At 47.4% G+C, this 21,806-nt stretch overlaps 1 protein-coding gene across 1 annotated transcript; it reads left to right on the top strand.

Annotated features, from left to right (window-relative positions):
• The first annotated feature begins 20 nt into the window (after positions 1 to 20).
• LOC142295615 (alpha-1,4-N-acetylglucosaminyltransferase-like) lies at positions 21 to 21,149 on the top strand. Its single transcript, XM_075338716.1, has 2 exons — positions 21 to 506; positions 20,562 to 21,149. Exons 1-2 carry the CDS (start codon positions 21 to 23, stop codon positions 21,147 to 21,149), a joined length of 1,074 nt encoding a protein of 357 aa, XP_075194831.1.
• Positions 21,150 to 21,806: the final 657 nt, after the last annotated feature.

The raw sequence follows: 21,806 nt of genomic DNA, 5'->3' as shown, positions 1-21,806 counted from the left end.
CATTATAGGACATTACAGGTATGTGGAGGCAACAAAGAATTCTTACAATTGTGCTTTTTATAGTAACTATAAGCTTCTTCACCAGAAACCTCATCAAAGAAAAAGGCAAATACATCCAAGACTCCATAATTCAAAATGCTCGTGCATCTCGTTCCTCCATAGCAGAGAATGCTGCTAATCACAATATTAATCCAACACTCAATTATGACAATGTGCTTTTAAGGAATGTTCTTCAGAAAGGAAATAATATCTTTTTTATAGAAACCACAGATAGAATGAATGAACCAGCCTTGGTGTTGTGCTCAATTGAATCAGCGGCTCGAGTTTATCCGGACAGAACAGTGGTCTTCTTCATGGAAGGACTAGGAGACATAATCACTGAGGATGATGAGAAGAAAGTCAGAGAACACTACCCAACCCTCTCATCCTATAAGAATATATTTTTCTTACCGTTGAAATTGGAGAAATTATTTGCTGAGACACCATTCATGGCTTGGTATGAGAAGGTAAACATTTTTATATAGAAATAAAATCTTTATAAATAGTACTCACACCAGCGATGATGCAGTCCCCAGCCTTGTGCTTGGAAAGACCATAAAGGGGACGCAGTGCTACACCAAAACTGAGGTCCATTCATTGTTAGGACGAGAAGAGACTACACTATACACTCAACATGTGTAAAGAACCAAAGACTTGAGGTGCAAATAAACTATTAACAAGGAGACACCTAAACACGTCTCATTAGTAAGTGTAGAAAATCAGCAGCATATGAGATAACAATAAAACATAACTTATACTTATGATAAAAATGAAGTATCAAATACAATAAATAAATAATACTGTGCTTTTTCCAAAAATAAGACCGGGTCTTATATTATTTTCTTTGCCAAAAAAGGGCTAAAGACTATTTTTGGGGGAGGGCTTAAACACCTTCAAGGTAAAGCTGGCCATATACCTTCAATTTACCTTGAAGGTGTATGGCCAGCTTTAAGCCCGCTTTACATGCTGCAATGTATCTTACAATGTGTCGGCGGGGTCACGTCATAAGTGACGCACATCCCGCATCGTAAGGTACATTGCAGTGTGTAACAGCTACGTGCGATTGAGATTGAACAGTAAAACGTTCATCGCACGCACGTCATTCATTCCTCATGAATTGAACGTCAGATTGTTCATCGTACCCGGGGTAGGACACATCGCAGTGTGTGACAACCTGGGAACGATGAACAGATCTTACCTGCGTCCTGCGGCTCCCGGCCGGTAATGCGGATGGAAGGAGGTGGGCGGGATGTTTACGTCCCGCTCAGCTCCGCTCCTCCACTTCTATTGGCCGGCTGCCGCGTGATGTCGATGTGACGCCGAACGTCCCTCCCACTGCTTGAAGTGGACGTTCGCCGCCCACAGCGAGGTCGTATGGAAGGGTAAGTACGTGTGACAGGGGTTAATCGTTTGTGCGGCATGTTCAACAAATTGAACGTGCCGCACATACGATGGGGGGCGGTTACGATCGCATACGATATCCTATGCAGAATCGTAACATGTAAAGCAGGCTTTAGAGTTAGTAACCTTAACCCTAACTTACATTCACAATTGCTGGTGCAGTGTCAGTGTCTTATGGTAACACTCACTGGAACTCTCAAAATACTTTGTGTGGCAGCGGCACTCTTCCTCTCTATTCGGCCGGGATGGGCCGGGAGGAGGGATCGAATAGGCGGCACTCAGGAGGCAGGAGATGGGACTCTAAAACAGCACCCAAGCCCACACTATATTGTAGTAGCGGCTGGTATGTGGGATCCAGGAGGCAGCATTCGGGATGGGGAACTAGGGAGCAGCAACCAAGCAAACATCATAGCGCAGTAACGGCCAGGAAGAGGGAACTAGGGACAACACTCAGGAGGTGGGACTTGGCTGCGAGAGAGCAGATTTTACCCTGCCTTGGTGGGAGAAATCGGCAGGACAATTTGGAAGCTACATTATGCCTATTCATGTATGTACCGCCCCAGAATCAGCAGCCAAGACTGCTTGGATCCGGATCCGTGGTGGCTTGAGGGGTCTCCGGACCCGGGAGGGGTCGTGCGGACACTCGAAATAAAAGGGGGGTATTTACAGGGGGTTTGGGTTTAGAGTTCGTGACGCCACTCGTGGTGTGTGGTAAGGTGGAGTACCACCACTGCTGTTGGGAGCGCCCATTGGTGATGGGATGGGAGCCAGGTGTTTAACCCCTCCGTGGGTAGGGGGAATGCCCCGAGGTTCGGTGACGGAAGTAAGGGGATACTGTTGGGGAGGAAAGGGTCACTGCGTACTCACTCAGTCCAATAACGCTGACACCGACAACTTGTAAACCAAAATTCTGAGCACTGCTGCAGCAGGGAAGGAGCACGCCTGGATCCCGTGCCTGATGATGTTGCTTGTTAGCCTGTGACCTTTCCCTTGGCACCTTCTTTACTGGTTGGCCCCTATAGTATAGAACTAGTCAGGTCCCACTCACCCGTATGGCTAACGGAGTGAGCTTGCTCTCAGGGTTCATGCTTGGGATTTTCTGGACTATGTATTGGGAAAGTCCTATCCCCCTCATTGCGCTAGTACCCCGATTTTGGAGTGGGTGGAGAACGATTCTTGAAGACTTTGCCTTTGTCGGGTGAATTACCAGGACGCTTGAAGCTACTTCCCAGCCTAGGGTCCACGTACCCCATCATGCCCTGGCCCCTTCCCAGAGATGGCACAAGGCCGCCGGCTGCCCTCCTTGGCAGTACCATGCCCCTTGACACGATCCCCTGCGGTCGGGGTTCCAGGTTCTACCAGGTCCAGACCAACGTCTGCCACCTAGTAACCAAGGAGCCCAGCTCCTGACCTCCTCCGACTGACTTGTGACCTCTCCTCACGAGAGTCACCACTCAACTGACTGCTCCTGACACTCCTGATCCTCCCTAACCAACCCCCCAAGTGGGCGGTGTTACGGTTGCTGTGGCACTGGAGACTTTGTTCGGATTTCTTGCTACTGCACATGTGCGAGCACTGGAGACTATGTTCGGATTTCTTGCTACTGCACATGTGCAAGCGCTGGAGACTAAGTCCTATCTTGGAGCCATTGCACATGTGCGGGTGACATCATCGCTGACACGAGGTCACATGTCTCTGACTCCTTCTAAGCTGATTGGCCGCTGGTCATGTGCTTGTGACACGTGGTCACATGTCTCTGACACCTTCTATGCCAATTGGTCGCTGGTCATGTGTTTGTGACGCTTTGCTCGGTGATAGGCCAGCGTGACGTCATTGCTGTCATTCTGGCAGTGGATTGGCTCTGGTGTCCTCCATCTTGGATGAGGCACAGAGTCTATATAAGACCCTGACGCACGCCGCCCGGCGCTCAGTCCTCTTGGTTCATGCATGAGAGTAGACGCTCTGTGCACGTCCCTCTAGGCATCTCTCTGTCTATGCTAGGTGAGCGCTACTGGCAGGGTAGTGTTCTTGTACCTTACAGCTTCAACTGCAGTCCGTATCCTTACATCTTAGTGGAGCGGGCATAGGCAGGTGCCTGAGGCACATGGTCCGGCTGGGCCTTGTGATTCTACTCGTAGGTGGACGTTACCGCTAGGGTAACGTTCCTTATACTGCGTCTGGCAGTTGTTTGTATCCTCGCACTCTAAGGGAGCGAACATAGGTAGGAGCTTTGTGCGGCTTGTGCTGCTGTCCGTCTCTTTTGCACCACTAGTGGAGCGGACCTAGGCAGTTGCCATATCTAGTGGTTTGTGTCCTCGCACACTAGTGGACCGAACGCAGGTAGGAGCTTTGTGCGGCTTACGCTGCTGTCCGTCTTCTGGCACCACTAGAGTAACGGACCTAGGTAGGTGCCATTTCACACTCACTGCTTTTGTCTCTGTGATCATTAACAGAGACCATACCACACACCCTCCGAGTAAGGGAGGAATTGCTTTATTTCCTAACTATATGCCTCTGTGAGTTTAACAGAGGTATTGCACTCTGCACTTGTGCTACTATTATTTACAGCGGCACACTTATATACTCTTCCTCACTCATTAACTTATCCCTTTTACGTTAATGCTAAATACGGTAGTCGCTGTGACTTTAACAGTACACGCCGTGATTGGCTCTAGTGTCCCTGGGACGTATCAGTGTCAGTACTGCTTCCGTAGTATAAGATACCCCTTATCCTCTGCCATAGTCTGCAGCAGAGACTTTGCACAGTGGACCCTGACTGTCTGATATCCCTTTGGTTTTTATAATCAGACAGCCCCCGTAACAGGCGGCCCTATTCCCTTCAGGCTACCCATTGTTGTGTCTGGTGGGTGTAGTGCAGAGTGTTTCTAGGATTTCAATTAGCTTGTTCTTAGTAACACCAAAGGCCAGGGACCCGTAACCAAGGAAGAGATAGATAACATGCAGAAGGGCAGATTGCACAATATCCTGTGCCGACCTGATAGGCCAGGGCATCACATGTACCTCCAGTGTTTGGTTACGTCTCCGTGTTGTTAGTGACATAACCTAGCGTCATGTGACATAGCCTAGCGCTAGAGGTGCTGGCTAAGTAGGGCTTATTTTTGGAGTAGGGCTTATATTTAAAGCTTACTCTAAAAATCTCAAAAAATCAACCTAGGGCTTATTTTTGTAGTAGGGCTTATATTTAAAGCTTACTCTAAAAATCTCAAAAAATCAAACAAGGGCTTATTTTTGGGGGAGGGCTTATTTTTTGGAAAAACAGGGTATGAATGATTAATGAAAACATTGCACAGTGATGGATATGCGCAAACAATATGGATACACTAATATTAGGGAAAACACATCTATTATAGAGACGCTAACAGTGGTCAGCCATCTGTACAAGCCACGGCTATAAATGTCAGTGAAAAAGCAAACTGTGAGATGTGACAACCAAAACATAGAAACAAAAATGTTGAAACAATCACATCCAGGCCAAAGATCTTTGGAAGGTCCCGTCCACAGACAAAACAGACGAGTTGTGTCGGGAGCCATCAATTTCCATCAAGAGCAGGAGATGGGTAAGCAATATTAAGCCCTGCTACTTTAAATAGCCCTTGTGTCCCAAACTCCCACCTTTTCAAGGGCAGCCCACAACCCTCCCTATGTGGATAATGCCCTATAAATGCCCTGCCTACCTCACAATGTGTTTCTCCTTCATACGATTATCAAGGGATAGCCATGCAAATAAAAGACAGTAGGCCAAAAAAATCAGCATCACAGTAGTAGATCTGATATATGAGCTGCACAACCAGACTAAACTATTTAAAATAAATATAGAGGTTGCAAAGTCAAATTGAGGCTATTCATGGCCCCTCCCCACCTATAAAGACAATAATTGTAAATACCTGCATGAGAGGCTATTAAAACAATCCAATTCACATGGGTGCCTCTCCAACTAAATGAAGCCTAAATAGTATCATATGCCCCTGTCCCCCACTTCCAGGTGAGTCCCATGATTCTCAGTGAGTTCAGACATTGGTGGATACATATGCTGTCATGGAAACTAGAGTATGATCTCCAGCACTTCAAAGAAGGTTAAAAATATTTATTGAGGTTCTATTAAAAAAGATCCATCGATCATGAAAACAGTGAGGGGGGACACATTAAGAGAAATCCAACATGTTTCAGCTAGTAGAGCCTTATTCAAGGCTTATCCTTGAATAAGGCTCTACTAGCTGAAACATGTTGGATTTCTCTTAATGTGTCCCCCCTCACTGTTTTCATGATCGATGGATCTTTTTTAATAGAACCTCAATAAATATTTTTAACCTTCTTTGAAGTGCTGGAGATCATACTCTAGTTTCCTTGTCTGTGTTCTGCCTGAGGCCAGGGCAGCTCCGTGCACCAACACCGATCCTGACCTGGACTTTAGGAAGGGTGAGCTGAACTACTTTTTCTATTTTCTGACATATGCTGTCATAGGTCAGGTACTGCTGTCTCTATTGGTAGTAGATATGTATTCCCTAATGTTAGTGTATCCAGATTGTTTGCACATATCTGTCACTGTAGAATGCTTTTATTAATCATTCATCTTATTTATTTTTTGAGAGTATTGCTTTGTTTGTACCATAAAGGGGGCTTTACACACAGCAACATCGCTAGCGATGTCGCTCATGAAAACAACCGCCCCCATCGTTTGTGAGTCACGGGCAAATCGCTGCTCGTGGCGCACAATATCACTAATACCCGTCACACGTACTTACCTTCCTAGCAACGTCGCTGTGGGCAGTGAACAACCTCTTCCTTAAGGGGGAAGTTCGTGCGCCGTCACAGCGACATCACACAGCTGCCGACCAATAGAAGCGGAGGGGCGGTGACCAGCCGCATTAACGACACGCCCGCCTCGTTGCCAGAGGGGTGTCACACTTAGCGATGTGTGCTGCCTCAGGAACGAACAACCTGCATCCACAACAACCAACGAGATTTTGAAAATGAACGACTTGTCAACGATCAACGATTAGGTGAGTATGTTTGATCGTTAACACTCGCTCGGGGCTGTTACATGCAACGACGTCACTAACGATGCCGGATGTGCATCACGAATTCCGTGACCTCGACGACATATCGTTAGATATGTCATTGCATGGAACGGGGCCATTAGTCTAAGTAAAAGTTAAGTTTTATTATTATCTTATAGGCTGCTGATTTGATAACAGCTAGGTCCAGTCACACTTGTTTAATCTCTGAAATGCCTCTGTCAATTTCTGACATCAGCACTGAATAAGGGGTTATGTGCAGAGGAATGTTTAATAAAGTTTATGTCATGACGCCACTTGTGGGTTGCGGTTATGGAAATATAACCTCCACTGCACAGTTTCTCTGCTGAGGCTGATGAGGAAGACTGGTGTTCACCTCTGGTTCCCTTAGTCCCAGTGCCGGGTTGGTGACCTGGTGGCTTCTTTCCCCTGCACCTTTCTCAAGTTGGTGGGTCCCCGTGGATGGAGCGTCTGGAGGTCCCCTCCTGATAGTCTTTCAGTCTCTGGTTCGTACGGCGTGCAGTGTGAACCCTGTAGGGTCGGTGTTCCGTTCCGGTCCCTGGTTCTCCCGTTACTGCTGGTGAATCTGGATTTCTATGGTCAGTGAGGTCCTGGATGGTCCCCTCACTGTGCAGATTTTATCATGTCTGCCTGTAGCGTTTGCCTGACCTAGGGCTCTGTACCCCTTTGGTGCTATGGTCCGGGAGTAATTCACATTACTCCACCCGCAACCACACGTCTGGGTCCTCAGGTCTTCGTTACACTCCCTGTTAGAGCAATTACGTCCATCTCCTCTCACTTCCACTTACTAACTGTCTTGCTGTACGTCCCCTCCCACCTGGTTGTAGTCTAGTGGACTGGATCGGCTCCACCCCTGGGTGGTCATCCATTGGGTCCACTCTAGTCGTTCACCAGTCTGTGGATGGGGAAAAACTGGATTTTAGTGTGTTTTGCTGTTATCAGCAATGGTCTTCCAGGTTCCTGGGGGTAGGCCCTGCATCTTTGACAGGATGCAGTACCTTGTAGTGCCCTGATGCGTTCAGGGGCACTACACATGCTGATGTGTTGCCCCCAATGCCACCGTATTTTTACTGTCATGAAACCTATCCACAAACTAGGATTTATAGGAGATTGTGCATTCTTCAATACTTTGCAAAACTGTAGTACTGCAATATTTAGAACAACCATTAAAAAAATGATAAGCTCAAGTCCCCAAAGAGTATTACAAATTAATTTTTAAAATAACACATATGATGGTAAAAATCCATGAAAACCACAAAATAATTTCAATAAAAATGTTAGCTCACCATGTGAATGATAAGCTTTTATAAACATCTGTAAGCAGACAAATAAGAAAGTTATGCGTCTCAAAAATGTAGATACCAAAGTTTATTTATTAGTCACTAAAGCACAAAAAAAACTGTACAAGTTTGGTAGTTCTGTGGTGGTTGGTACGAGGCAGGCCTCAGGTGTAGTTGTAGCAGCTCAGGGAGCTATATGGCTCAGCACACCTGCATGTTACTCTTTGCCTCCCCGTTACCAGACCACTCACAGGACGGACTCTGCTACAGTCTTTGGGGGGCACACTTTCCATGGAAATAAAATTCAACAAAAGACATGTTTCTCGCCCAACAATTCAACTTTAATTCTTCATTTCAGAGTCACAGAGTTCAGTCCGCACTTCACGGCACCAGCACTCTTATGCGGGCGTCACACGATTCAATCTATCGTGCGATCGCATGTGCGATCATACCCGCCCCCGTCGTTTGTGTGTCACAGGTAAATTGCTGCCTGTGTCGTACAAAGTCATTAAACCGCCATCACACGTTCTTACCTGCTGAGCGACTTCGCTGTGGGCGGAGAACATCCTTATCCTGAAGGGGGAAGGACGTTTGGCGTCACAGCGACGTCACACAGCCGCCGGCCAATAGAAGCGGAGGGACAGAGTTGAGCGGGACGTAAACATCCCGCCCACCTCCTTCCTTCTGCATAGCCGGCGGGTGCAGAAGGTAAGCTGTGTTCATCGTTCCAGGGGTGTCACACGGAGCGATGTGTGCTACCCCGGGTACGATGAACAACCGGCGCCATGAAAAATAAACGATTTTTTAAAAATAAGCGACGTGCGCACGACTCACGATTTGTGACCGATTCAGCGTCCCTCGGAGGTGTCACACGAAATGACGTCGCAAACTATGCCAGATGTGCGCCACAAAAAACGTGACCCCAACGATGCATCGCACGATAGATCGTCTCGTGTGACGCCCGCATTAGAGGGGAAAACTTTCACACATTTCAGCTCTCCCAGTCGGTCCTCTGGCACCAGATCACTATTTGATAGTCCTTAGGCCCTTCCTTGTCCTCACTTCGTCCCAGGGTCACCCGGGGTCTGCTTCTGTGCAGAGATCTCACCTAGGTGACAGGCCACCAAGAAATACCCTCCCCACTCTCTGAGGGGTGCACTGACCTTTTTCCAGTGGGTGAGAGTCTCCTCCTGTTACCGCCAGCAGGCACTGACGTATAGCCCCCGACTGCCAGACTGAAAGACAATTCCCAGGGGACACTGCTTTATCATCTGTTTCGGAGACCGTGTGTCGCAGCCGCAGGGATGACCCCTAGGGTCAGAGACCACCCTCAGGGACCTTCTAACTCTTGTCACTTGCAGTCCCACACTCTTGTCGTCTACTTCCTGTCTGTCCATCTTTTTTATATCAGACTTCTCCTTGCCCGCCCAGGTGCCAGAGGAACCACTACACAACCCCTGGCACCTGGTGGCAAAATTAGATATCCAGGCCTTTTGCATTTACATAACCTTCAGTGGTGTGCTGGGTATAAATTCATGGGTGGGCCTAATCCTTAACTCCCCATACAGTATCATAGTTAAATTGAAAAAATTATGTTGCTGTGTAAAGAGCAGACCAGTGGATGTTCAGATTTGATAGCTTCAGCAGGACTTGGAAAAATAAAGTTTGGTACTGGAACTGGACTTGACACAACCTTGACCCTGGACAACAAACCCCATATAGGTCAATGGGGACTCAAAGTTCTGTGCTGAAAAATGGCTGTAAAATATTCTTAGTAAGGGATGGGGGATGCAAAGGAAGCAAAATGGGGGTAGTAGCCAATTGCCCTGAAAACAAATGTGGATAGGGAAATAATTTAAAGGGGTTTTGCCACCATAGCAAACATGGTTACATAGCAAGTAAATAAACTAAAAATTTGAACAGTAACCCCACAGGGATAGAATTCAGAGATTCTGCACAATCCAAGAATTAAAAAAAGGCTCTTACAGAGCCTGTTTACACAGCTGACCCATACAATCAATCAAGGCAATTGTCAGAGTTCACTACAGAGCAAAAACTTACAAAAAAGACCCCTGCAGAACCTGTTTTCACAGTTGACCCACACAGCAAAAACTGCCAGAGTTTAACCACAGAGCACAATTTATAAATATAGGCCTCACCAGAGGTTCTTTCCACAGTTGACCCACAAAGCCAAGTTTGGCAAGCTTCCCCTAGAGATCAACAAGTGCAACAAAAGGCTCCTATATAGTTTGTATTCCCAGTTCACCCACTCAGTCAAGATTGGCAGACTTCTCCAACAGAGCAACAAGTTTAACAAAAGACCACTATATAGCATGAAATGCTCCCACCTCCTAATTCGGAGTGTAACAGATGGAGGTGCAGAATATTGTGAGGTGCTGAGTAACCTCCTGTGGCCTGCATATATCAGAGTAAAGCCTGCTTTACACCAGGCAATCTATCGTGCGATAGATCGTCGGGGTCACGGTTTTTGTGACGCACATCCGGCATCGCTGGCGATGCCGGCCTGTGTGACACCTCCTAGCGACGCAGTATCGCTCACAAATCGTGAGTCGGGTACTGCTCGTTAGGTTCCATAATATCGTTTACTTTAGTTGACCATCGTTTCCGTGGTAGCACACGTCGCTCCGTGTGACACCACGGGAACGATGAGCAGCTCACCTGCCTCCCGCGGCCGCCGCCGTCTCTACGTGGAAGGAAGGAGGTGGGCGGGATGTTTACGTCCCGCACATCTCCGCCCCTCCGCTTCTATTGGCCGGCGCCCGTGTGACGTCGCTGTGACGCCGAACGTCCCTCCCACTCCAGGAAGTGGACGTTCGCCGCCCACAGCGAGGTCGCACGAGAGGTAAGTATGTGTGACGGGGTTTACTAACTTTGTGCGACACGGGCAGCGATTTGCCCGTGACGCAAAAAGGACGGGGGCGGGTACGATCGATTGTGAAATCGCACAATCGGTCGTACCGTGTAAAGCAGGCTTTAGATGTTAAATTTGGGAATGTAGCAGCTACAGATTGACCATATCTTCTCCATTAGCAACTACAGCTCCACCATCAGCATCATTAGGACGTCCACATACCATATTTGATGTTCTCCACATTGTTTTACCCACCAAAAAGTGCAGCATATTACACGGCCTGTATAAAAAGAGAGAGAGAGTGATGGAGTACGAGCCCTTTATGGGCAAGTAGTCCCTGACTGAGGGCCTAGGTTGGAGGAGAAGGAATGGAGCGGTGTCCGGCAGCTGTTTTGTACCAAGGGGCACATGATTAAAGTTTGTTTAAAAAAAAAAGAGAGAGGGATTGTGGAATGTGGCAGGGGGCGCCCTGGTGTTAATGGGCTGGTTAGGCCTTGGGCCCCTCCCCCTCCCCTGCATGGTGCTCACCCTATAGTTGGTGGGTTTATGGTTTAGCCCTTGGGCTTATAGGTTCCCCCACCCCCGTTTTCTTCCTCTTCCGGCATCGGCTGACGAGAGCTCAGCGCGTGTCGTTACCTCTCTCCAGTGATGGCTGACAGGGAGCTTTTGGCGGTGCTGGCTGCACGCCTCCAGTCCGGCGACCCGCGCTTCAGGGAGCACCTCCTGAATATCATAGGTGGTGAGGTGAGCGGCGCGCCTGCTTCTAATATACAGCAGACTTTGGTAGAGAGGGGCAGGCGCTCGGGAAGGAGGACATGCCCCCCTCAGCGTTTGAGTCCCAGTTTCCCTGACAGGCGGCGAGGTAATGGGGGAAGTGTGAGACAGCCACGGGCTTCCTCTGCTTCTTGTGTCGTGGCCACGCCCCCCGGAATCCCGCCCCCTGTGCAGTCTATCCCATACACGTGTGCTGCTGCAGCCCTGGCTTGTAAGACTGACAGTATTATTAGCTCACGGGCCACACATAGCACGGAGGAGGCACAAACAGCTGCAGTGCTGGCATTGGGCTCAGTCACTGTTCAGCACATTACTATGGGAAATTCAGCACAGGCAACCTCTTCTGCAAAGGAAACATTAACCCTTCCTCCTACACAGGAGCAAGAAACTGTACAGCAGGGGTCCACAGTGATAACTACTCCACCCCCCCATCGGCCGAGTTTTACAGCAGAGCAGCCCCAGGCAAGGGGTCCCCGGTTCAAGGTGCAGGGGAGCGGAGGTACCGCAGGAGGGATCGCTCCAGGTCTCGCTCTCGCGCCACGGCTCGGGGCAGGACACCGGCGTCAAACTGCAGGCGCTGCAGCAGTCACAGATCTAGATCATCAGGAGGAAGCAGCAGGTCCCGTCGCTCACGTTCGTCGAGGTGGAGGTCGCCTTCAAGCAGCTCTGCTAGCTCCGCAGGGTCGGTGCGGAAAGGAAGACACAGGTCGTCGATGTCGGCCAGTGGGCCGTTCCGCGAGGCATCACAAGCCAGCGCGGTGCTGCTTTCCCTGCATGGGCCCACGCCCGGTTCCAGCGTCTGGAGATGGTGAGTTTAACTATGCTGGGGCTTGGGGTACGGGGGATAGTGAGGATAGTTTAGCATCAGCGGTGAAAGCGCTGTTAGCAAGGTTAGCCCCCAGTGACCCCCCTCCCCCTGCCCCTTTGGTTTCACAGTCAGAGAGTTTAACCCGGGCTTCAGTTCATAAAGAAGCTTTTTTCTGTGGAATAAGTCCCTTAGGTTCACATTTGGAGGATGACACTAAAGCTAGAATATGGGCGAACCAATATATAGATATTTGGTCTCTGGTGTCTGTTGATCAACACACGATTGACAGAGAGCGGAGACCAAACACGGACAGGTGGATTGACAGAAAACCAAAGGTAGCCAGAAGAATGGGTAATTGGTTGCAGGCATTCTCGGTGCTGGATCACGTAATGGGTCAAAAACACCCAGAGCGCTGTTCCGAGCTTTTTGCGTATATGGATTTGATTTATAACGCTTACAAATCTCACGGCGGTACAGCCTGGCACCGCTATGACGAGGAATTTCGCAGGCGCCTCGCCTAGCAGACTGAGATAGGTTGGGGAGTAAAAGCAACAGATGTGTGGCTGCGTTTAATGATGTCACAGAGGCCTTTTCAGCCGGCGACCGCCCCCCCAGCATCCCACAGTCAAGGGGGAGCGGCCGTGCGTAGACCGGGGGCATGCTGGCTGTTTAACGAGGGCCACTGCCGTTTCTTTGGCCTGTGTAAATACAGGCACGAGTGTTCCTCTTGTGGCGGGCAGCATGCCGCGACAAAGTGTACAAAACCTGGCAGACAGGTCCGCCCGGCAGGTGCAGTTGAAGGAAAAGACCCCGGTGAAAGTGGGAGATATGGGGCCATTGTTAGACCAATACCCCAATAAGTCCGCAGCGGCATGCCTACGAGTAGGATTTACTTACGGTTTCTTTATTCCGTTCGTATTCTCTACTTGTCCGATGTTTTCAAGGAACCTGAAGTCTGCCGTTCAATACCCCCAGGTGGTAGCAGATAAGATTGCAAAAGAAGTCGCTTTGGGTAGGGTAATGGGACCGTTCAGTTCCCCTCCTTTTTCAAACTTGAGAGTGTCACCCATAGGTGTGGTACCTAAAAAGGAGCCGAACACGTACCGCCTTATCCACCACTTGTCATTCCCGAGGGGTTCTTCGGTGAATGATGGGATAGCTAAGGATGAAGTCTCGGTATCATATGTATCGTTTGATAGAGCAGTTGCCCTCCTTAGGGAAGCGGGGGAAGGTGCTTACATGGCAAAGTCTGACGTTGAATCAGCGTTCCGCCTTCTCCCGGTCCACCCTGACTGTTATCACCTACTGGGCTGTCATTTTGGTGATGCATTCTATTACGATACATGTTTGCCGATGGGTTGCTCCATTTCTTGTTTTTATTTCGAGTTGTTTAGCACTTTTCTGGAGTGGGCTGCTCGCTATGAAGCGGGATCTAGAGCAATCATTCACTACCTGGACGATTTTCTTTTTGTTGCACAGGACAGTTCCAGGTGCAGTTATCTTTTGAATTTTTTTTGCTCCCTAATGCAACGCTTTGGAGTTCCCTTGTCATCAGAAAAGACCGTGGGTCCAGCTCGGTGCCTAACCTTTCTGGGCATCGAGCTGGACTCTGTTCAAATGGTTTTTCGCCTTCCACCCGATAAGATCAGTAAATTGCTGGGTTTGGTCAAGGGCTTTTTGGCGGTTTCCAAGGTCACCTTGAAACAAATGCAGTCACTGTTAGGCATGTTGGTGTTTGCGTGTCGTGTCATGCCTATGGGCAGAGTGTTTTCTCGGCGGTTGTCATTGGCAACGAGAGGGGTGTCCAGGCCTGAGCACCGGATTCGGGTTACTAGAGCAATGAAGGAGGATTTGGAGATATGGCGGGTTTTTCTGGAGAGCTACAACGGCCGTACGTGCTGGCAGGCGGAGGAAGTATCTAACAAGGAATTGGCATTATTTACGGATGCAGCAGGTTCCACTGGGTTTGGCGCCATTTTGGGTAAGGAATGGTGTGCTGCTCGATGGCCCCCTGAGTGGTTGCAAGGTGAGCTGTGTAGAAACCTTGCCTTCCTTGAACTTTTTCCAATAGTGGTGGCCATAGAACTGTGGGGCTTTGAGCTGAGCAACAAGAGGGTATGTTTTTGGTCTGATAATATGTCAGTCGTCCAAATGCTGAACAGTTTGTCATCCAGCTCCTTGCCGGTTTTGTCTTTGTTACGTCATTTGGTTCTTCGCTGCCTTCAACACAACGTGTTTTTTCGATCTAGGCATATACCAGGTGTTCAAAACCAATGCGCTGATGCTCTTTCTCGTTTCAAATGGCAGGAGTTCCACAGTTTAATGCCGGAATCATGCAGGGTGGGCAAACCCTGCCCCCAGTTGGTGTGGGACTTGGTAACGAAGGAATGATGTCCCTGGTCAGAGCGTCAGTTGCATAATCCACCTGGAACTCGTATGGTAAGGCGTGGAAGGAGTGGAGTGTCATGGCGGGGGAGAACCCCGAGGTCCTTCCCCCGGCTCGGCTCCGCGAGCTTGTGGTGGGTTTTTTGCTTCATCTCAGGGAAAAAGGCGTTCCATACTCGTCGGCGGTTAAAAAGGTGTCGGGTATTAGCTTTCACCTACGGCTGAGGGGAATGACGGATGTAACAAAGATCTTTCTCGTGCAGCAGGCACTAAAGGGTTGGAGGAAGCAGCATGTGCGGCGTGAGAATCGACGGCCGGTGTCCTATGAGCTGATGGGTCAATTGATCGGGGCTTTGGGATCTGTGTGCACGGACTCTTTTGAAGTGTCGCTTTTTAGTGCTGCTTTTTGTTTAGCCTTTTTCGGCGCGCTACGGATAGGGGAGTTGGTATCAGTCTCAAAATTGCGTCCTGGTGGCCTTTTGCACAATGACGTAGTTTTAAGCAATGGCACGGTTCAGATGAGAATTCGGCGTTCGAAGACAGACCAAGGAGGCCTGGGTTCTTGGGTAGTTTTGCAACCAGTACGGGGGCATACGTGCCCACTGAGAATAATCACGGAATATTTAGCATGTCGAACTGAGGGTCAGGTCTTTTTATCCCATATTGATGGGTCCCCTTTAACGCGTTTTCAATTCATTTCGGTTTTGCGGAAATGTTTAGCGGTTGTTGGGGTTCCACCAGGAGATTTCGGGACTCATTCATTCAGAATTGGAGCAGCGACAGAAGCGTCCAGAGCAGGGTTGTCGATAAGTAAAGTGAAGCAGATTGGCAGGTGGAAATCGGACTGTGTAAATAGTTATGTTCGTCCGGAACTTTTGATCTAATGGTTTTTCTTCTACAGGTCACCGTCGCCCGAACGTGTGGCTGATTGGCCATTCATACATATTTTGGGCCTCACAAAGAGCGGCGTGCAGACCCGGTGGAAAAGAGCTCGGGCTACGGGACATCGATGTGTATTGGAGAGGGATCCGTGGGCTGGTATGGAACCAGGTGTTGCTAGAGGCAATGGAAATCAGCAGGATTGCACGGCCACCGACCATTTTAGTAATTCATGCTGGCGGTAATGACCTCTGTTTTCTCAAGATGGCTGAATTGATGACCTTAATGCGGGCGGATCTTGAGAGAATCATCAGTTTTTTCAGCGAGGTCATTTTAGTTTGGTCGGAGTTGATTCCCAGGGTCGTATGGCAGGGTGCAAGGGATGCGGAGGCAATAGAGCGGTCTCGCCGCACGATTAATTGTCGTCTATCACGTTTTGTGCGGTCCAAGTCTGGGGTGGAGATCCGTCATAGGCAACTGGAAGGGGATAATCGGCGGTTAATGGGAACGGATGGTGTCCACCTAAATGAGATAGGCTTGGACATATTTTTGTCAGGTCTTCAGGACGGGGTCGAGCAGGCGCTGTTGTTGTTACGTGGCGGTTGGGGCTTGGTGTAGGGGTACACAAGCCCCTTCATGGCGGTATTTTCAACAGTTAAGGGACCGAGGATGCACATGCCCTCCAGGAGCTGGAGGGGCAACCGTTTCGGTTCAAAGAGAGATGTCACTCACGTTTTGAGTGGAAGTTGGTTAAAACAAGTTTAAGGTTAAAATAAAGCTGTGGCCGACCCCGTCCACTAAAGGTTATGAAGTTGTAGTTGTTATTTCTGCGCCGGGACACATGGGTACGGGTTGTGAGCTTGTTCATGTCATCAGTCTGATGGAGTACGAGCCCTTTATGGGCAAGTAGTCCCTGACTGAGGGCCTAGGTTGGAGGAGAAGGAATGGAGCGGTGTCCGGCAGCTGTTTTGTACCAAGGGGCACATGATTAAAGTTTGTTTAAAAAAAAAAAAAAAAGAGAGAGGGATTGTGGAATGTGGCAGGGGGCACCCTGGTGTTAATGGGCTGGTTAGGGCTTGGGCCCCTCCCCCTCCCCTGCATGGTGCTCACCCTATAGTTGGTGGGTTTATGGTTTAGCCCTTGGGCTTATAGGTTCCCCCACCCCCGTTTTCTTCCTCTTCCGGCATCGGCTGACGAGAGCTCCCCACCCACCCTCCCTGTTTGTGGTCTCAATTTGCTAACGATTATGATACAAGTCACAGCAGGCGGTATTTTCAACAGTTAAGGGACCGAGTATGCACATGCCCTCCAGGAGCTGGAGGGGCAACCGTTTCGGTTCAAAGAGAGATGTCACTCACGTTTTGAGTGGAAGTTGGTTAAAACAAGTTTAAGGTTAAAATAAAGCTGTGGCCGACCCCGTCCACTAAAGGTTATGAAGTTGTAGTTGTTATTTCTGCGCCGGGACACATGGGTACGGGTTGTGAGCTTGTTCATGTCATCAGTCTGTTAATCGCATGACGGTACTGCCTGTTTTCACAGTTACCCTCACAGAACCGATATTTTAGCTCCAGTAGTGTACACTACAGCTGCTGCAGTTAAAAAGCTTGTAGTTGGATTTGTGATCAAGCTGACAGTCTGATGCGAGGTTTGGAAGAGTTCATCCACAGAGCCATAATTTTAATCATGGTCCTACAGTTCTCCAACAGTGAAAACATCTGAAGACTCCCCCTAAAGAGTCTCTTTTCTAAGTTGGCCCACAGAGTAACCAGAACCCCTTTAAACTAAGAACAAATAAACCAAAAATAAAGTCTTCAACTAGGAAGCGGAGATCAAAATGTAGGAAGACGTGGATGTGGCGGTGCAGGTAGAAGATGCAGAGGTAGCCAGTGCTCCAGTGCTTTTTTTGTAATAGTTTAATTTTGGGGTTATGCCACAAAATCTTTGGAATCACAAATAGAATATAGCAATGTATGGGTGTCTGGTATAGTTGTCTAGTGAGCCAAAGGTACGAATATGTACTGTGCGATGCACGGCAGGTTCATTGCAATGAATGTGAGTTTGCCACATACCACCCAAGATTGCCAGAGTTCCCCCACAGAGCTCCCAATTTTAAAAAAAGTTCCCTAAACAGCCTTTTTATCCAGTTTACCCTCACAGCCAATATTGCCCAAGATCCACCAGATAACACCCAATTTTTATAAAGTAGGTTAAATAATGATTGAACTTACTGCACTTGTACCAATTTCCAAAAGAAAATGGTGTTCCTTATTCACCGGCTCAGGAGTCCTTGATTTGAATCCTTGGCCTTCATCCCATGATTAGCACAAATGTCAAAGCCTGAATGCTATTTTTATTGTGGCCTTAACATGTCCCCCTGTATTTTTACTGCTATCTACAAACCACCCCTCATTATCCCCACCTGGATGCATTGCTGCAGAAGGCACGGTCATTGTATGCTCACTTCTGCCATTTGCACCTTGCGGCTAATCAACTTGCATCACTACAGAGGTATTTTGGCCTACCGGTTAACGGGTAGATATGAAGTGCGCCGACATGATGGCATTCCACTCTGCACATGTTGGATTGACTGCGGCTGCACCGATGACCTCTGATGCACTATGTCATGCCACATAGCCTGGGCCAATGCGGTCCGGTCGTTGGGTAAATCACAATTGCAGAGTGGGCACAGATAAAGTGCCCCTGGAGTTTCAAATTGCTATTAAGATGGTTAGCGCTGACGATGCCATCATCATCATCACTATTCTGGTCATCTACATGCTGGAGCAAATTTAGAAAAGTCTGCGGGAGGAGATGGTGGTCCCAAAAGAAGAGGAGAAAGGAGGGGTGGATGAGCAAGGGAGACAATTATCTGTAATGTCCGGTCTGTCATCGCACAGGCGGGTGGCATGGGAGGGTAAAGTACAGCGATAAAGGGGGGCTTATGGTACCATACAAACTGTTAGTGGAGGTGCAGGATCCAAGGATAAAAGGGAGGTGAGCGAGGAGGAAGAGGTGATGGGCACACAACAGTCAGTAGATGAAGAATATATTAATCCCTTTTCTGTTGTCCATGGTTGATGAAAGGAGATGGAGGAAGCACATTTGAGGGTAGAGATAAGCACACTATAATTTTGGTTCTCCGATCTTTGGAGAACTTCTCGATGTTCGCTCAACGGTTCGTTGAACATTTTAAAACTCCATTGAATTCAGTGGCAGGCCAAACCTAAGGAAGAGAAAATACCTTTAGGGGGATATCAAAGCTTACAAAACAGCAAAAATATGTTTTACAGTGGAGCCCCATTGTTATGGCACAGCTTTTAGCTTCCTAGACTTTTGACATATGAAATATTGAGGTGCATGAGAGACAGGTAAAGGCTGGAGCTCCCACAACCCTGCCAATACAGACAAGACCCAATTTGAAGACCCATCTTGGAGTTTTGTAATTTAAAAACATTTCAGGCAGAAAGCAGTCAGTGCCATCAATTCTTTCCCATTGCCCCATAGTGTCTTTGCACAGTAGTCAGGTATGGTCTATGCAACACACAGGATATGGCTCAGCATTTCCATTTTAAAAATAAAGAGGTGGATGACAGACAGCATTAGGCCTGTTGCTCCCACACTTATGCCAGTACAGGCAAAAGACAATTTGGAGACCCTACTTGAAGTCTCCTATTTCCAAAAATTAAAGTCAGACAGCAAGAAAAGTGGGAACAATTGTCGCAGACTACAAATAGTCAAACGCCACCACATGAATGCATGGTACTGGTCCTGTAACAGGGCCTGAACCAGCATTTCTCCTTTCATCAGAGACAGCAAGATGACAGATATGCATGCTGCTGGTGCTTCCAGGCCCCTGGCACTACAGACAAAAGACAAATTGGAGACCATACTTGGAGTCTCCACATTAGCAAAAATTACTAAGGCAGACAACAGGAAAAGTGGAAACAATTTGCACAGACTACAAATAGTTTAATACCACAAGATGAATACATGGGACGTGTAACAATGCCTAAATCAGCATTTCTACCTTCACCAGAAACAGCAAGAGGACAGACAGGAATAGGGCTGGTACTCCCAGACCCCTGGCACTACACCAACGCCTAGTCTGCACAGTCTGGGATTGGTGTGGCAAAGTCATTGGATATTCATGACTTGTCAATCTTGATGAAAGTTAGGTTGTCTACACTTTCAAGGAACAGCCGGATATGCTTATACATCAGAACACTGCCAGAAGCTCTTAACATATGGTCTAAGAGAATGCTGGCTGCAGGGCATGAAAAAACTTCCAAGGCATGACTGGCGAGTTCAGCACACTCTTTCATTTTTGAAGACCAAAATGCAAAATGATCCAACCCCGCCCCTTCATGGCATCAGTATTGAGTTCTAGATACTCCTGCACCATCCTCTCCAGTCGTTCCCTATGTATCAGACTTGTACTCTGTTCTGATGGTGCATGTGATGGTCTAAAAAATGTTAGCCAAACCTCGCAGAAAATGCTTCTGACACTTCAACTACTGCTACTGCTACTTGTGCTAAATTCCCGTGGTTGGAAATCTAAAACTGCAATGCTGTCTTGTGGAAAACTACTGTTCTGTTAAGATGGTCTACAAGCTTATCTTATATAGACCCGATTATGCGATCTGGCCAGTTAATCCCAATAATGCCAGAAACAAAGATGACTATGGCATTACTGGGATTGACAAGCAATCTCAACATGTTTAGTGGCTGAAAATCAGAAGCTAAACATGTGGGGAGGGGACTAAAATCTTTCGAGGCGTGGAGCAACATGTTCATTGGGTAATGGATATCTTGAATACTGAACTATGCGTGAGAGTAACAAATAGTACCGAGTATATTCACTCATCACTAGAGATGACGTCTTTAATATATACTCTAGTTTAGTGAAGAGAAGAAACTGTATTCACATGTCCTTGAGGATGCAGCTTCTAAAACCAGCCTACAATTACAAGCTACAGTGAATAACAAGCTTAAACATTAGTTGATGTGAATTAAAAAAATTAAAACACTTTTTATACTTCAATAAATGTCTTATTTTTTAATCATAGATAGACCCCACTAAAGAAATCTACTGGACACATGTGAAATCGGACGCCTGCAGAATAGCCATGATCTGGAAGTATGGAGGCATTTACATGGATACTGATGTTATTTCAATTAGACCAATTCCTGAAGACCATTTTCTAGCTGCAGCAACCTTAACAAGAATTAGCAATGGTGTTTTTGGTCTGTCTATACATCATAAATTACTATGGGAGTTTATGGAAAACTTTGTACAGAATTATAAAGGAGAAGTATGGGCACATCAAGGACCAGTAGTTTTCACACGTGTTACGAACAAGCATTGTGGTGTTCCCAAGTTTACATCAATAGATCATGGTAAATGTGAAAATATCTTCTACTTTCATCCAGAACGATTCTATCCCATTTTCTATCCATCTTGGAAAAAGTACTATGAAGTTTGGGAAAATTTGCCAACCTTTAACAATTCTTATGGTCTTCACCTCTGGAACTTCATGAATAAGGAAACAAAATTTATGGTAGTTGGAAGTAACACACTGGTGGAACATCTCTATCAGCAGCATTGCCCCTCCACCTATGAAGGAATTTTAAAGAATAAAACAACTCTTTATTAAAGAAGGCAATCTAAGCTCTCTTTCATATTACATTTTTGCCCATGTTAAGTGGATGCAACAGGACTTGTGTATGAAACCTCATTTTCCTCCCCAATAAGTAATTTGTGCATATACACCCAAAAATGATGCATGACAGCCTGCACAGTGACAGTCTGCACCAATATAGTCAATCACAGTACCCCTTTGGTGCATAGGGTCAAATCCCGTTTTGCTGGGGCAGTTAGGACGTGGTATTCATGAAAATGAGAAACTTCTTGTTCCTCATGGACTTATCACTGATGCTCAGTAATTTCAATTTACCTGCAAATTTTATTTTTAGCAATTACAAACTTTCCTTTATGTTCTATGGTGAAAAGAGGGATAATCTGATGCATGCTGCATTTCATAATAGTTACACCTTATCTTAAAATAATGGGGCTAATTCATTAAGATGTTCATGGCAAAATTCTGGCGTAACACATCTTAATAAGTTGCAATGTTTTTGTGCAACTCGCAAGTTGCGCAAAAATATTCCAGTTTTGAAAATTTTCATGTGCTGGTCAGCCAGACTAGTATGGTCATAGCATTGGTGGGATTAGGCATGGCTATGGAAGTCCAATTCATGAAAAATTATGGCATTTTAGCAACTTAACTGACTCCAGAAATGTACTCGAATCT

The sequence above is a fragment of the Anomaloglossus baeobatrachus genome, chromosome 3, assembly GCF_048569485.1.
Source record: "Anomaloglossus baeobatrachus isolate aAnoBae1 chromosome 3, aAnoBae1.hap1, whole genome shotgun sequence".
Taxonomy (NCBI): domain Eukaryota; kingdom Metazoa; phylum Chordata; class Amphibia; order Anura; family Aromobatidae; genus Anomaloglossus; species Anomaloglossus baeobatrachus.
Note: the sequence above shows the minus strand (reverse complement) of the source record. Positions and strands in the feature narration are given on the sequence as shown.